General features: G+C 41.1%; 1 protein-coding gene across 3 annotated transcripts; it reads right to left on the bottom strand.

Annotated features, from left to right (window-relative positions):
- Positions 1–9: 9 nt before the first annotated feature.
- LOC133615364 (uncharacterized) lies at positions 10–18,038 on the bottom strand. 3 transcript variants are annotated; one of them, XM_061973908.2, is made up of 7 exons: positions 18,000–18,038; positions 13,267–13,344; positions 6,675–6,858; positions 6,154–6,612; positions 5,914–6,090; positions 518–619; positions 10–346 (listed from the first exon to the last, which is right to left on the bottom strand). In XM_061973908.2, exons 2-7 carry the CDS (start codon positions 13,324–13,326, stop codon positions 306–308), a joined length of 1,023 nt encoding a protein of 340 aa, XP_061829892.2. In that variant the 5' UTR covers positions 13,327–13,344; positions 18,000–18,038; the 3' UTR covers positions 10–305. The 3 variants fall into 3 exon arrangements, with proteins under 3 accessions (XP_061829892.2, XP_061829891.2, XP_061829890.2); XM_061973907.2 differs by lacking the exon at positions 18,000–18,038 and adding an exon at positions 13,812–13,951; XM_061973906.2 differs by lacking the exon at positions 18,000–18,038 and adding an exon at positions 13,709–13,735.
- Between the last annotated feature and the right edge of the window lie 30 nt (positions 18,039–18,068).

Raw genomic sequence — 18,068 nt, 5'->3', positions numbered from 1 at the left:
GCGTATTTTTATGGACTCGCCTCTTTGTGGTGTTCAGCTCCTGTTATACAGTATATGCCTTGAGCTCTTATTTTGAAGGCGCTAAGAGACGGAAGTGGTGACACGTTGTGGTGGAGCGGCGTTTGAAAACAAAATAAACATACATAACATAAACATAACGTAAAAATAGGCTACACTTGTACGTAAATGTTGCATATTATAAATAAAGTTTTATAAAAAAAAAAAAGAAGAAAAAAAGAACAGAAGACGGCCGTTTCGTAGTGATATGATGACGTCATCTAGGAGTGGCGTGCCGTCATGTCGCCTCACCTGCCAACAGGGGGCAGTGGAGGAGCGCCTCTCATGGCTGCAACACACACACACACACACACACACACACACACACACACACACACACACACACACACACACACACACACACACACACACACACACACACACACACACACACACACACACACACACACACACGGCCGTGTTAGCGCCCCCTCTGGCAGCAGACGACGTGACACCCTACCTCTGTACGCCTTGCTGGGGTAGATCTTGGCGAAGTGTCGGTACTCGTCTGGAGGAGGGAAGTCATCCAGCGAATGGAACATATATTTGGACTCAAAGTCCTCTGTGGGGGCGACAGGACAAAACACAAACATTTGAGATATAAACTCACCTCAAGAGCCAACCAAAACATCCAGTCTTACTGACTAGCAGAGGTGGGACCAAGTCATTGTTTTGCAAGTCACAAGTAAGTCTCAAGTCTTTGCCCTCAAGTCCGAGTCAAGTCCCGAGTCAAGACAGGCAAGCCCCGAGTCAAGTCCAAAGTCAAGACTGGAAAGTCTCAAGTCAAGTCCTAAGTCCTGCATTTTGAGTTTCGAGTCCTTTCAAGTCCTTTTAACCACAGACTAATATATTAACACAGATTGTGTATGCTTTTCAAACGCTGTATTTATTCATTAAAACAAGTGCATTTTAAATTGCGGGAAAGAAAATTGTGCTGACATTGCACTTTATAATAGCACTATTAACCAGTCATTTTAAACATTAACTCATTCCTTTACAGAACAAACACATTGAAAAATAAAGTGCAAATGTACTTATTTGTACAAAAGTGTTAACATTGAAAAAACATGACATATACGTGAACATAACAAAAAAGTTGTACTTTTTATATGTCAGGGCCCTATGCTGCATTGCATTTGCAAAAGACCAAATTAGCCAAGAGTCTGTCAGTCATTTGTGCACGATGGGGGCGTAGTATGATGCCACCATGGCTGAAAACTCGCTCCACTGGAGCACTGGAGGCAGGCACTGCCAAGACTCTCATGGCCACTCGGAACAGTGAAGGAAGAGTCTTCATGTTCAATGCCCAGAACAAAAGGGGGGAGAGAGTTGTTTTGGGTTGGTGCACTACTTGTAAGTGTATCTTGTGTTTTTATGTTGATTTAATTATATAAAAAAAAAAATATATATATATTTCTTGTGCGGCCCGATACCAATCGATCCACGGACCAGTACCGGGCCGCGGCCCGGTGGTTGGGGACCACTGAGGTAAACAACCAACAGTATGTCAGAAAGCTAGCTAAAACGGTACACATATTCATAATATAGTATACATTTTAACTGACCTTTATTTGACTATTTTTGTCTTTTTTTAGGTGGCTAAAATACGCGGTGCTGCTGACCGCCGTCTAACGTTACGTGTGATATATTGACTAACGTAACCCTGCTTAAAAAAAATCACTGAACAAAAAGTATGAATAAGGTAGTGAACTGCAATAGATTCCCGTGTTTGCAATAACGTTATAACGTTAGCAGTGAGTTTACAGCCTCACTGATTTAACTACACAGCAAATAAAAGTCACGTTACTTAGCCAATAAACGTTATCTTACATTCAAAACTTACCGTTCTTTGTGCAACTTCAAATGCCGGACGAAGTTGGAAGTTGTTGCCTCTCCATCAGTCATTTTCAAACCGCATGTGTTGCATACTGCAAACCGTTTTGTATTGACCACCTCGTAATTTTTATACCCAAACGAAATTATTTTAGGTATCATTTTTTGTTCACTGGCGTGTGGTTTGGACATGTCTTCTTCATTGGTTGTCCTGCAATTTGATTGGATGAATGCTGTGTGATGAAAACAAAGTAGATGTAATTTGATTGGCTGTTGTACTGAGAGCACACCAGCTGACACACGCAACGCTGATAGACAAGTACACAATGAAAAATACGGAGCGCTCCCGAATAACTTTTTCATCTTTGGGTTTTGGGGAAAGTAGCAAGTCATGTCAATTCAAAAGGCTCAAGTCCAAGTGAAGTCACAAGTCATTGATGTTAAAGTCTAAGTCGAGTTGCAAGTCTTTTTACATTTTGTCAAGTCGAGTCTAAAGTCATCAAATTCATGACTCGAGTCTGACTCGAGTCCAAGTCATGTGACTCGAGTCCACACCTCTGCTGACTAGTAGGGCTGTGAATCTTTGGGTGTCCCACGATTCGATTCAATATGGATTTTTGGGGTCACGATTCCATTCAAATTAAATTTTTTTCAATTCAACGCGATTCTCGATTCAAAAAGGATATTTTCCCGATTGAAAAGTATTGTCTATTCATTCAATACATAATATTTGAGCAGGATCTACCCCAGTCTGCTGACATGCAAGCAGAGTAAAAAGCTTTTATAATTGTAAAGGACAATGTTGTATCAACTGATTGCAATAATGTACATTTGTTTCAACTATTAAATGAAGCAAAAATATGACTTATTTTATCTTAGTGAAAATATTGGACACAGTGTGTTGTCAAGCTTATGAGATGTGATCAGAGGTGGGTAGAGTAGCCAGAAATTGTACTCAAGTAAGAGTACTGTTACTTTAGAGATTTATTACTCAAGTAAAAGTAAGAAGTAGTCACCCAAATATTTACTTGAGTAAAAGTAAAAAGTATGTTGTGAAAAAACTACTCAAGTACTGAGTAACTGATGAGTAACATATACACACACACACACACACACACACACACACACACACACACACACACACACACATATATATATATATATATATATATATATATATATATATATATATATATATATATATACACATACATTGATATATACAGTATATAATTTATATTTATTTATTTTTGCCGTTTTTGTTTACATGTTAAAGGTGTTTTAATGAATATACATGCATGTTTAACACATATAGATTCCTTTCTTTCATGAAGACAAGAATATAAGTTGGTGTATTACCTGATTCTGATGACTTGCATTGATTGTAATCAGACAGTAGTGATGATAACGTCCACGTTTTCAAATGGAGGAGAAAAAAAGTTCCTCCTTTCTGTCTAATACCACATGAAAGTGTTTGGTTTTTGGTATCTTATTTGTCCAGCTTCCATATTCGTTTTTATACACTTTACAAGAAATACATTGGCGGCAAACTCCATAGCTTGCCAGCTTGCTAGCTTGTTTGCGCTGGCTTTCGGAGACTCTTATTTTGAAAGCGCAGGCGCGATGGAGCGGCACTTTTATTGTGAAGACAGGAACTGTGCAGTCAGTCTTTAGGCTTTTGACGGGATGTACGGTTGAAATAAAAAAGGGTATTTTTTCCTTCACACTTTTGATTGATTGATTGGAACTTTTATTAGTAGATTGCACAGTACAGTACATATTCTGTACAATTGACCACTAAATGGTAACACCCCAATAAGTTTTTCAACTTGTTTAAGTCAGGTCATGTGACCACCTGGCTCTGTTTGATTGGTCCAACGTCACCAGTGACTGCATCTGATTGGTGGAACGGAGTGAACGTCACCAGTGACTGTATTTGTTGAAACGCAGGCACTATGAAGGTCTGTCTGACAGACCAAAACAAACAAAGCGTGCATTAACAGATCGATAAAAATTAGTAGCGAGTAGCGAGCTGAATGTAGATAAAAGTAGCGGAGTAAAAGTAGCGTTTCTTCTCTATAAATATACTCAAGTAAAAGTAAAAGTATGTTGCATTAAAACTACTCTTAGAAGTACAATTTATCCCAAAAGTTACTCAAGTAGATGTAACGGAGTAAATATAGCGCGTTACTACCCACCTCTGGATGTGATGCAAGTGTAAGTCACTGTGACACTATTGTTCTTTTCTATAAATGTCTAATGATAATGTCAATGAGGGATTTTTAATCACTGCTAAGTTGAAATTGTAACTAATATTGATACTGTTGTTGATAATATTCATTTTTGTTTCACTACTTGTGGTTTGTTGTGTGTGGTGTTTGTGTCTGCTCTCATTTGCTCTGTTTATTGCACTTCTGAGTGTTGCTGGCTCGGCTTTGCTTTTGGAATTGGATTGCATTGTTATGGTATTGATGTGTATTGTTTTGTTGGATTGATTCATAAAACAAAAACAAAAAAACGATTTAAAAAAAAATGAGAATCGATTGTGAATCGCACAACATGAGAATCGCGATTCGAATCGATTTTTTTCCCCACACCCCTACTGACTAGCATTAGCTAATAGCTATCATTAGCAAAACACCAGCATCAGCTTGTAGTGATCAACTTATAACTAGCATTAGCTTAGCTAGCATCAATTTATAACTAGCATTACCTTATAGCTAACATCGGCTTATAGTTAACGTCAACTTATAGCTAGCATCAGTTTATAACTAGCATTACCTTATAGCGGGCATCAGCTTATAGGCAACATAAACTTATTGCTAGCATTAGCTTATAGTTAACATCAACTTATAACTAGCATTAGCTTATAGCTAGCATCAGTTTATAACTAGCATTACCTTATAGCTAGCATCAGCTTATAGTTAAAATCAACTTATTGCTAGCATCAGCTTATAGCTAGCATCAGTTTATAACTAGCATTACCTTATAGCTAGCATCAGCTTATAGTTAACATCAACTTACTGCTAGCATTAGCTTATAGCTAGCATCAGTTTATAACTAGCATTACCTTATAGCTAGCATCGGCTTATAGTTAACATCAACTTATTGCTAGCATTAGCTTATAGCTAGCATCAGTTTATAACTAGCATTACCTTAGCTTATAGTTAACATCAACTTATTGCTAGCATCAGTTTATAACTAGCATTACACTACAGCTAGCATCGGCTTATAAATAACATCAACTTATTGCTAGCATCAGCTTATAGCTAGCATCACTTAATAACTAGCATTACCTTATAGCTAGCATCAGCTTATAGTTAACATCAACTTACTGCTAGCATTAGCTTATAGCTAGCATCAGTTTATAACTAGCATTACCTTATAGCTAGCATCGGCTTATAGTTAACATCAACTTATTGCTAGCATTAGCTTATAGCTAGCATCAGTTTATAACTAGCATTACCTTATAGCGGGGCATAAGCTTATAGTTAACATCAACTTATTGCTAGCATCAGTTTATAACTAGCATTACACTACAGCTAGCATCGGCTTATAAATAACATCAACTTATTGCTAGCATCAGCTTATAGCTAGCATCAGTTTATAACTAGCATTACCTTATAGCTAGCATTAGCTTATAGTTAGCATCAGTTTATGGCTAGCATGAGCTTATAACTAGCATTAGCTTATAGCTAGTTAGACTAAAGTTATGTTTGCCTGTGCCTTAAAGAATATAAAAACAGCAGCAAAGATGCTAAAAAGGCACACATTTATCCATGAAAATATGGTGAAGCTGCTGATGGCGTATTTGCGTGTCACGTGCTGCGCTGGCCAAAAGTGAGAAAGCGCTAAGTGTACTACACAGTACACTCACCAGTTACCATCAGAAGAGGCGGGGCTAAATATTTGCTACGTGTGGCGTTTGTCAGACTCGGCGACTAAGAAGCGCAAAGAGTGTTCGGGTGGGCGGGGCCAACGTCCTGTGACATCATCTGACGAGGCAGGAAGACGAGCACTCACCAGCCAATGAGGAGGGCGAGGAGGCGTGTCCTTGGCAGAGAGAAGGAGGAGGCGGGGGAGGAGCAGCTGGGGTGCGAGAAGGCGGGGGAGGAGGTTTCCCCCGTGCGGGAGGGTCAGAAGAGAGGGAGGGGCTACCTGGCGCCCGGCATGGAGGAGGGGGCGGAGCTTCTCTGCTCGCTGACGGGAGATGAGCGGTCATGTGACTGAAAAACAAGATGGAGGAAGAATAAGAAGCCTCACCTGTTCCTCTTCCTGGAGGGGGAGTCGGCCTGTGGGACTGGCTAGGGGACGGCGGGGGAGGCGGGGGGGCGGGACCTCTGGTCGAGGCGTGGCCTCCCGGCAAGGGGGCGGTCCTCTTGTTGACAAAAGAGACGTCTGCCAGGTGGTAGGTCGGAGGGGGCGGGGCCAGCAAAGCGCAGACAGCGGGAGGGTTTCCTCCGGTGGTGGGCGGCCGTCTGCTGTTGGCGGGCGATGGCGGCGCGAGAGTCAGAGGGAGGGGCTTGTCCGCAAAGGAGGAGGGAGGGGAAGGGGCGTTGCCCCGACGACTGGAAGGGGTGTGGGAGGAGCCTGCAGCGGTGTGCGGGGGAGATGAGGGGGCTCGCCTTTGCTCAGGGGAGGGGCTTGGAGCGTCGTCATGGTGATGGGCGGGCGGGAGGGGCGCTGGTGCGCGAGCGGATGGAGAACGAGCGCCACCTTCGCCTACGAGGAAGAAGGAGGAAATGATCAAAAGGTGCGGTGGGCGTGGCTACAGGTGAGCTTACCGTGGTCAGGGGGCGCCCCCTGCTGGTGCAGGTACTGGTACAGGCGGATGTAAGGGTGGTCCCCCGTGTGGCCAGGTGAGCACTTGGCGTCCGCCTGCGGCCCACTGATGTCGCTCACCTGCGCCACCTGCCTCAGCCCGGCGCCTTTACACATGTCTGACAGCAGGACGCCACGACCTTTCACCTACATTGTTACATAACATTCATTATTATTGTATAATCATTATTATTGCATAACAACATTAATTATTATTGCATAATAACATTACTTATTATTGCATAACATTTATCATTGCATAATAACATTATTATTGCATAATTACATTATTATTCCATAATAACATTAATCATTATTGCATAATAACAATTATTATTGCATAATTACAATAATTATTGTTCTATAATAACATTTATTATTGCATAATAACATTAATTAATATTCTATAATAATTAAAGTTATTATTAGTGCATAACATTAATTATTATTCCATAACATTATTATTTTTAACATCTATTATTATTGCATAACAACAGTAATTATTAGACTTAGACTTCCTTAATTAATATAAATAATATATACATATCTATCCATCCATCCATCCATCCATCCATCTTCTTCCGCTTATCCGAGGTCGGGTCGCGGGGGCAGCAGCCTAAGCAGGGAAGCCCAGACTTCCCTCTCCCCAGCCACTTGGTCCAGCTCCTCCCGGGGGATCCCGAGGCGTTCCCAGGCCAGCCGGGAGACATAGTCTTCCCAACGTGTCCTGGGTCTTCCCCGCGGCCTCCTACCGGTCGGACGTGCCCTAAACACCTCCCTAGGGAGGCATTCGGGTGGCATCCTGACCAGATGCCCGAACCACCTCATCTGGCTCCTCTCCATGTGGAGGAGCAGCGGCTTTACTTTGAGCTCCCCCCGGATGACAGAGCTTCTCACCCTATCTCTAAGGGAGAGACCCACCACCCGGCGGAGGAAACTCATTTCGGCCACCTGTACCCGTGATCTTGTCCTTTCGGTCATAACCCAAAGCTCATGACCATAGGTGAGGATGGGAACGTAGATCGACCGGTAAATTGAGAGCTTTGCCTTCCGGCTCAGCTCCTTCTTCACCACAACGGACCGATACAGCGTCCGCATTACTGAAGACGCCGCACCGATCCGCCTGTCGATCTCACGATTCACTCTTCCCTCACTTGTGAACAAGACTCCGAGGTACTTGAACTCCTCCACTTGGGGCAAGATCTCCTCCCCAACCCGGAGATGGCACTCCACCCTTTTCCGGGCGAGAACCATGGACTCGGATTTGGAGGTGCTGATTCTCATCCCAGTCACTTCACACTCAGCTGCGAACCGATCCAGTGAGAGCTGAAGGTCCTGGCCAGATGAAGCCATCAGGACCACATCATCTGCAAAAAGCAGAGACCTAATCCTGCAGCCACCAAACCAGATCCACTCAACGCCTTGACTGCGCCTAGAAATTCTGTCCATAAAGGTTATGAACAGAATGGGTGACAAAGGGCAGCCTTGGCGGAGTCCAACCCTCACTGGAAACATGTCCGACTTACTACCGGCAATGCGGACCAAGCTCCGGCACTGATCATACAGGGAGCGGACTGCCACAATCAGACAGTCCAATACCCCATACTCTCTGAGCACTCCCCACAGGACTTCCCGAGGGACACGGTCGAATGCCTTCTCCAAGTCCACAAAGCACATGTAGACTGGTTGGGCAAACTCCCATGCACCCTCAAGGACCCTGCCGAGAGTATAGAGCTGGTCCACAGTTCCACGACCAGGACGAAAACCACACTGTTCCTCCTGAATCCGAGGTTCGACTATCCGGCGTAGCCTCCTCTCCAGTACGCCTGAATAGACCTTACCGGGAAGGCTGAGGAGTGTGATCCCACGATAGTTAGAACACACCCTCCGGTTCCCCTTCTTAAAGAGAGGAACCACCACCCCGGTCTGCCAATCCAGAGGTACCACCCCCGATGTCCACGCGATGCTGCAGAGTCTTGTCAACCAAGACAGCCCCACAGCATCCAGAGCCTTAAGGAACTCCGGGCGGATCTCATCTACTCCCATATATATAAAATAAATAAATAAATATAAATAAATAAATAGATTACTGTACAGATAAATATATTGTACTTTTACACATGCGTCCACGTTTATGGATGTATGTTATATTGTCTTTTTTATTCCAGCGAGTTAATCCATTTTGGGGGGAGTTGAGGGGATCATTTGATTATGATGCGTTCAAGAGTCTTACGGCCTGAGGGAAGAAGCTGTTACAGAACCTGGAGGTTCTGCTTCGGAGGCTGCGGAACCTCTTTCTAGAGTCCAGCGGTGAAAACAGTCCTTGGTGGAGGTGGGAGGAGTCTTTGCAGATTTTCTGAGCCCTGGTCAGGCAGCGGCTTTTTGCCATCTCCCGGATAGGAGGAAGAGGAGTCCTGATGATCTTTTCCGCCGTCCTCACCACTCTCTGGAGAGACTTCCAGTCTGAGGCATTGCAGGCTCCAGTCCAGACAGAGATGAAGGTGGTCTCTATAGTGCCTCTGTAGAATGTGCTGAGAGAGCTGTGCTCTTTTCATCCCACGCAAAAAGTGCATGCGCTGCTGAGCTCTTTTTACAAGAGCTCCGGTGTGTAGGGACCAGGTTATATTGTCAGTTATCTGCACCCCCCCAGGAACTTGGTGCTGCTTACTATCTCCACTGCTGTGCCGTTGATGAAGAGTGGAGCGTGGCTGGACCGGTGCTTCCTGAAGTCAACCATGATCTCCTTGGTCTTGTTGACATTCAGGACCAGGTTGTTGGTTGTGCACCAGTCAAACAGATGTTTCACCTCTTCCCTGTAGTCCATGTGGTTGTTGTCACGGATGAGGCCCACTACTGTTGTGTACTTCACAATGTGGTTAGTAGTGGACCTGGCGCAGTAGTCATAGGTCATCAACGTGAACAGCAGTGGACTCAGGACGCAGCCCTGGGGGGAGCCGGTGCTCAGGGAGATGGCCCTGGAGGTGTTGTTGCCCACTCTCACAGATTGGGGTCTGTCTGTGAGGAAGTCAAGCAGCCAGTTGCAAAGGGGGGTACTGAATCCAAGGTTTGCTCACCAAGTGCTGTTGAATGCTGAGCTGAAGTCCAGGAACAACATCCGCACGTGTGTGTCCTTTCCTTCCAGATGTTCTAAGCTCAGGTGGAGTGCAGAGGAGATGGCGTCCTCTGTGGAGCGGTTAGGGCGATAAGCAAACTGGTATGGGTCAAATGTGGGGGGGAAGTCTGGAGACAATATATTCCTTTACCAGCCTCTCCAAGCACTTCATTATGATGGGGGTGAGTGCAACGGGGCGGTAATCATTGAGGGAGGAGATTGTGGGGTTTTTTGGCACTGGAATGATTGTGGCCGTCTTAAAACATGATGGTACCACAGCCTGGGTCAGCGAGATGTTGAAGATGTCTGTGAGAACCCCAGCCAGCTGGTCTGCACATCCCTTAAGCACCTTGCCCGGAATGTCATCAGGTCCCGGTGCTTTCCGGGGGTTCACTCTCCTCAGGGTTTTCCGGACATCCGCTATGTCCAGGTTGAGCGGCTGCTCATCAGGGCGAGGGATGGATTTTCTCACCGGAGGGGTGTTAAGTGCCTCAAACCTTGCAAAGTAGTTGTTAAGGTCATCTAGGAAGCTGATACTGTTGTCACAGGGACAGGGGGCAGCTTTATAGTCTGTGATGACCTGTATGCCCTGCCACATTCGTCTAGTGTTTGTAGGGTTCTCCAAGAAGTCCTGCACTTTCTGACTGTGAGCACGCTTTGCAACCTTAATGGCACGGTTCAGGTTAGCTCTGGCTGATTTTAATGCCACCATGTCGCCAGACTTGAAAGCCTTGTTCCGAGCCTTCAGCATTGCACGTACCTCACTGTTCATCCAGGGTTTCTCGTTGGCCCGTGTGGGGATGTTCTTCATCACACTGACATCCTCCATGCACTTCTGAATGTATGCGGACACAGACTCTGCATACTCCTCCACACGTGTGTGGTGATTTTCGGTGGCGGCTGCTTTGAACATGTCCCAGTCTGTGGTTTTGATGCAGTCTTGTAATGCTGACATTGCTCCCTCTGGCCAGGTCCTCACCTGCTTCACTGTAGCTTGCTTCCTGATCAGCAGGGGCTTGTATGCAAGAATTAGCATCACAGATAGATGGTCTGAGGAGCCGGGGTGGGGGCGTGGTGCAGCTTTATACGCGTGTTTAATATTACTATACACCAAGTCCAATCTGCTTCCACCCCTGGTTGCAAAATTCACATATTGATGGAAATGAGGGAAAACTGTTTTCATGTTAGCTTGATTAAAATCCCCTGCCACTATATTTGAATGACAATAAAAAGGAAGTCTAAGTCTATTATTGAATAACAGTAATTATTATTGCATAATAACATGAATAATTAATATTGCATAACAACATTAATCATTATTCAATAATAACATTAATTATTATTCCATAATAACATTCATTATTATTCCATAATAACATGAATTATTGCATAACAACAGTAATTATTATTGCATAATCACATGAAATATTATTGCATAACAACATTAATCATTATTCCATAATTACATGAATTATTATTCCATAAGAAACATGAATTATTGCATAACATTAATTATTGCATAACAACATTAATTATTATTGCATAATAACATGAACTATTATTGCCTATCAACATTAATTATTATTGAACAATAACAATTATTATTGCATACAAACAATTATTATTGCACAATAACTATCATTGCATAACATTATTCATTATTCTATTACATTTTATATTATTGCATAACATTAATTATTATTGCATAATAACATTCATTATTATTGCATAACAACATTATCATTGCATAACAACATTAATTATTATTGCATGATAACATTATTATTCCATAATAACACTAACATTCCATAATAGCATTTATTATTATTGCATAACATTAATTATTATTCCATAATAACATTAATTATTATTGCATAACAACATTAATTATCATTGTATAATAACATTAATTATTATTCCATAATAACATTATTTATCATGGCATAACAATATTAATTATTATTGCATAATAATAAATATCTACACCGCACACAAATAAAATATAAATTATTATATTATTCTATAATAACTTTAAATGTTATGGAATAATACCTACACTGCAAATGCATTAAACTATTAAATAACTTTCCATAATAACATTAAATATTATTCCATAATAATACCTACACCACACATGCAAATAAACATTAAAATATAATTCCATAACATTATGCCGTAGTAACAATAACACCAATAAAACAATTCTTCCATATCAATACCTACACCACACACAAAATAAATATTATTATTCCATAATGACATTAATTATCATTATATAATAAAAAATACCTACACCACACACGCAATAAAATAATATTATTCCATAACAACATTAATTTTTATTCCATAATATCAATAACACGCAATAAAATATTATTCCATAATAACAATAAATAAATATTATTCCATAATAAAAAATAACCTACACCACACACGCAATAAAATATTATTCCATAGCAACATTATTTCATAATATCCATAATACGCAATAAAATATATATATATATATATATATATATATATATATATATATATTATTCCATAATAACATTAAATATTATTTCATAATGAAAATACCCACACCACATGCAATAAAATATTAATTATTATTCCATAATATCAATAACACACAATTAAATATTATTCCATAATAACATTAAATATTATTCCATAATGTCAATACTTACACGGCACACATGATAAAATATTAAATATTATTCCATAATAAAAATAACCTACACCACACACGCAATAAAATATTATTCCATAACAACATTAATTATTTCATAATATCCATAATTCGCAATAAAAATTATTCCATAATAACATTAAATATTATTCCATAATAAAAATACCCACACCACACACGCAATAAAATATTATTCCATAATATCAATGACACGCAATAAAATATTATTCCATAATAACATTAAATATTATTCCATAGTAACATTAAATATTATTCCATAATATTAAGACCTACACCGCACACATGAGAAAATATTAAATATTATTCCATAATAAAAATAACCTACACCCCACACGCAATAAAATATTATTCAATAACATTATTCCATATCAATAACATACAATAAAATATTATTCCATAACATTAAATATTATTCCATAATAAAAAATACCTACACCACACACGCAATAAATTATTATTACATAACAACATTAATTATTTCATAATATCCATAATACACAATAAAATACTATTCCATAATAACATTAAATATGATTTCATAATGAAAATACCCACACCACACGCAATAAAATATTCATTATTATTCCATAATATCAATAACAAACAATAAAATATTATTCCATAATAACATTAAATATTCCATAAATTCCATAATATTAATACCTACACCGCACACATGAGAAAATATTAAACATTATTCCATAATGACAATAAAAACAAGTGGAATGCACACCTGGCAGGAGCTGGGAGGAGGTGGAGGTCCACCAGTGGGAGGAGCCGGAGGGAGGGGCATCCTGATGCTGTCACACACCTGGCAAGCAGTTTTTCAAAATAAAGCACATCAATGAATGCAGCTGAGATAGGCTCCGAACGGGACAAGCGGTAGGAAAATGGATGGATGGATGTAAATTCCTGTATTGGACCTATTTGCACGCACACACGCACACGCACGCACGCACACAATGAGAGGTTCTCGAACTTTCCAGCACAAAATGTAGCCTCTTGTAACCAGAATCGAATCTTTGTTGACAATGTGTGTGCGCGCGCATCCTTCTTAAATGTGTTCTTGTCCTTGTTGTGAGCGTGACGTTCATGCAAGCTGCCAGTGCGGCTGGGATAGGCTCCAGCCCCCCCGAGAGGGACAAGCGGTAGGAAATGGATGGACGTTCAATCACCACTTCATTCATTGAAAGGCGCCGTTAGCACCGGAAGCTAACCAGTTAGCATCCACACAGACGTAGGCTGCATCACGTGCAGGTAAAGTGCTCGCAAACATACCTGTGCGCGTGCCCGCTGCCCTTGTGCGCGCTGCCCGGATGCGCATGCTCAGATGCGAGGACCGTGAGCTCGGAGGCTACCGGCTAGCTAGCCATTTAGCTTCTGAGCTGCTTCCCAGCATGCAACAGCGGCGATCACGTGACACGCCTCGACGCCAAACGTTCGATATCGTGTTTGTAATTACTTGTGACCTCCTGTACGATATCCAATCAATAATGTGATATTTACACCTACAAACATTACAAATATATTATAATTAGCGATATATTGAGCCTTTCAATACATGACTGCGAGTGTAACCGTTGGTCTGAATGGTTGCGTTGAGATGACGTCATTGAAGGGCGACAGTTGTTGTGGCGGGAAGCCGGTATTTAGGAAGAAAAGATCATTAAGCAAGAAGCACATTCATTCCTTTCTTGTGTCCTTTTAATAGAGTGTTTTGAAACATACCAGCATCCTTTCTTTTGTCCTTTTAATAGAGTGTTTTGAAACAGACCAGCATAACTGGCAAGCATCCTCGTCACAGCCAGCGGGGGCGCTGTACTTCCCGCACTTTGAGTTAGTTTCAAGACAAAAGTGCATTACAAGCTGTAATAAGACATGATCTGTGGCCATGTTTACTCGCAGGTGTTCCTAAGCGACGTCGAGACAGCTTTGTGGGATTATTTCACGCAAAATACAATCAATAGCAGTTTTGCGTTTGGCAACATTGACACTACGGTGGCCGAGAACGCTCAATGTAACACCTAAGCGAGAGCAAACATGCACGTCAACGACTTTGGGAATTGTACAAAAAGTACAAGCGAGGGGACTAGTGTAAGACTACTAGAGGACTAGTACAAGACAAGCAGAGGACTAGTATAAGACTAACAAGAGACTAGTCCAACACTAGCAGAGGACTAGTACAAGACTAGCAAAGGACTAGTACAACACTAGCACAGGACTAGTACAAGACTAGCAGACGACTAGCATAATACTAGCAAATGACTAGTATAAACTAGTAGAGGACTAGTATAACACTAGCAGAGTATGAGTGTAGGACTAGCAGAGGACTAGTATAATACTAGCAAAGGACTAGTACAACACTAGCAGAGGACTAGTCCAACACTAATATAGGACTAGTGTAAGACTAGCAAATGACTAGTACAAGACTAGCAGAGGACTAGTCTATCACTAGTAGAGGACGAGCATAATACTAGCAAAGGACTAGTATAAACTAGTAGAGGACTAGTATAACACTAGCAGAGTATGAGTGTAACACTAGCATAGGACTAGTATAATACTAGCAAAGGACTAGTACAGCACTAGCAGAGGACTAGTACAAGACTAGCAGAGGACTAGTCTAACACTAATAGAGCACTAGTATAAGACTATAAAATGACTAGTACAACACTAGCACAGGACTAGTCCAACACTAATATAGGACTAGTGTAAGACTAGCAGAGGACTAGTACACGACTAGCAGAGGACTAGTACAAGACTAGAAGAGGACTAGTCTATCACTAGTAGAGGACTAGCATAATACTAGCAAAGGACTAGTATAAACTAGTAGAGGACTAGTATAACACTAGCAGAGTATGAGTGTAACACTAGCATAGGACTAGTACAACACTAGCACAGGACTAGAACAATACTATCAGAGGACTAGTACAAGACTAGCAGAGGACTAGTCTAACAAGAGCAGATGACTAGTGTAAGACTATCAGATGACTAGTGTAAGACTAGCAGAGGACTAGTACACCACGAGCAGAGGACTAGTATAACACTAGCAGAGGACTAGTCTAACACTAGTAGAGGACTACTATAAGACTAGCAAAGGACTAGTACAAGACTAGCAGAGGACTAGCATAACACCAGCAGAGGACTAGTCTAACGCTAGTAGAGGACTTGTATAAGACTAGCAGAGGACTAGGAGAAGACTAGCAAAAGACTAGTATAAGACTAACAAAGGACTAGTACAACATTAGTAGAGGACTAGTACAAGACTAGCAGAGGACTAGTCTAACACTAATAGAGTATTAGTATAAGACTAGCAGAGGACTAGTATACGACTAGCAAAGGACTAGTACAACACTCGCACAGGGCTAGTACAAAACTAGCAGAGGACTAGTCTATCATTAGTAGAGGACTAGTATAATACTAGCAGAGGACTAGTATAAACTAGCAGATGACTGGTGTAAGACTAGCAGATGACTAGTATAAGACTAGAAAATGACTAGTCTAAACTAGTGGAGGATTAGTATAACACTAGTAGAGTAGGAGTACAACACTAGTAGAGTATGAGTGTAACACTAGTACAAGACTAGCAGAGGACTAGTACAACACTAGCAGAGGAGTAGTATATGACTAGCAGATAACTAGTATAAACTAGTTAATGACAAGTATAATAGGAGTACAACACTAACAGTGTACTAGTATAACACGAGTAGAGTAGGAGTACAACACTAGTAGTGTACTTGTGTAACACTAGTGTAGTGTGAGTACAACACTAGTAGTGTACTAGTTTAACACTAGTAGAGTAGGAGTACAACACTAGTGGTGTACAAGTATAACACTAGTAAAGTAGGAGTACAACACTAGTAGTGTACTAGTGTAACACTAGTGTAGTATGAGTACAACACTAGTAGTGTACTAGTACAACACTAGTGGAGGGCTATTACAACACTAGCAGAGGACTAGTCTAAGACGAGCAGATAACTAGTTTAAACTAGTAGAGGACTTGTATAACACTAGTGTAGTAGGGGTACAACACTAGTAGTGTACTAGTATAACACTAGAAGGGTAGGAGTACAACACTAGTAGTGTACTAGTATAACACTAGTTAAGTAGGAGTATAACACAAGTAGTGTACTAGTATAACACTAGTAGAGTAGGAGTACAACACTAGTAGAGTAGGAGTGCAACACTAGTAGTGTACTAGTTTAACACTAGTAGAGTAGGAGTACACCACTAGTAGAGTAGGAGTACAACACTAGTAGTGTACTAGTATACCACTAGTAGAGTAGGAGTACATCACTAGTAGTGTACTAGTATAGGGCTAGTAGAGTAGGAGTACAACACTAGTAGTGTACTAGTATAGGGCTAGTAGATTAGGAGTACAACACTAGTAGTGTACTAGTATAGGGCTAGTAGGGTAGGAGTACAACACTAGTGTACTAGTATAGGGCGAGTAGAGTAGGAGTACAACACTAGTAGTGTACTAGTATAGGGCTAGTAGAGTAGGAGTACAACACTAGTGTACTAGTATAGGGCGAGTAGAGTAGGAGTACAACACTAGTAGTGTACTAGTATAGGGCTAGTAGAAGAGGAGTACAACACTAGTAGTGTACTAGTATAGGGCTAGTAGAGTAGGAGTACAACACTAGTAGTGTACTAGTATAGGGCTAGTAGAGTAGGAGTACAACACTAGTGTACTAGTATAGGGCGAGTAGAGTAGGAGTACAACACTAGTAGTGTACTAGTATAGGGCTAGTAGAAGAGTAGTGCAACACTAGTAGTGTACTAGTATAGGGCTAGTAGAGTAGGAGTACAACACTAGTATAGGGCGAGTAGAGTAGGAGTACAACACTAGTGTACTAGTATAGGGCTAGTAGAAGAGGAGTACAACACTAGTGTACTAGTATAGGGCTAGTAGAGTAGGAATACAACACTAGTAGTGTACTAGTATAGGGCGAGTAGAGTAGGAGTACAACACTAGTAGTGTACTAGTATACCACTAGTAGGAGTACAACACTAGTAGTGTACTAGTATAGGGCTAGTAGAGTAGGAGTACAACACTAGTAGTGTACTAGTATAGGGCTAGTAGAAGAGGAGTACAACACTAGTAGTGTACTAGTATAGGGCTAGTAGAAGAGGAGTACAACACTAGTAGTGTACTAGTATAGGGCTAGTAGAGTAGGAATACAACACTAGTAGTGTACTAGTATAGGGCTAGTAGAGTAGGAATACAACACTAGTAGTGTACTAGTATAGGGCTAGTAGTGTAGGAGTACAACACTAGTATAGGGCTAGTAGAGTAGGAGTACAACAGCAGTAGTGTACTAGTACAATAAATGGAAGAAAAAGTGTTAATGTTGAAGTAGGTGACAGGATGTATTTTCAAGTCTGATAAGGTAGTATCTTCACACTGTCAACCATGTTAATAGTTAGTACACCCCTTTTACTTGTGTCTAACTAGTTGTGACTCACTATGTCATGTTGAGAGGAAGATGGTGGCTATTATACGTCACATTCACACAGCAAGGCGTTAAACCACCA

The sequence above is a fragment of the Nerophis lumbriciformis genome, linkage group LG22 (assembly GCF_033978685.3).
Source record: "Nerophis lumbriciformis linkage group LG22, RoL_Nlum_v2.1, whole genome shotgun sequence".
In the NCBI taxonomy this organism is placed as follows: Eukaryota; Metazoa; Chordata; class Actinopteri; order Syngnathiformes; family Syngnathidae; genus Nerophis; species Nerophis lumbriciformis.
This window is presented reverse-complemented; position numbering and strand designations above follow the sequence as displayed.

Bases quoted from the DNA above. Each gene is read 5' to 3' on its own strand.
- LOC133615364 (XM_061973906.2), bottom strand. The intron at 6,613-6,674 runs GTAAGCTCACCT...TCTTCCTCGTAG, and splicing joins GGGGGCGCCCCCTGACCACG to GCGAAGGTGGCGCTCGTTCT. The intron at 620-5,913 runs GTGAGTGCTCGT...TCGCCCCCACAG, and splicing joins CTCGCCCTCCTCATTGGCTG to AGGACTTTGAGTCCAAATAT.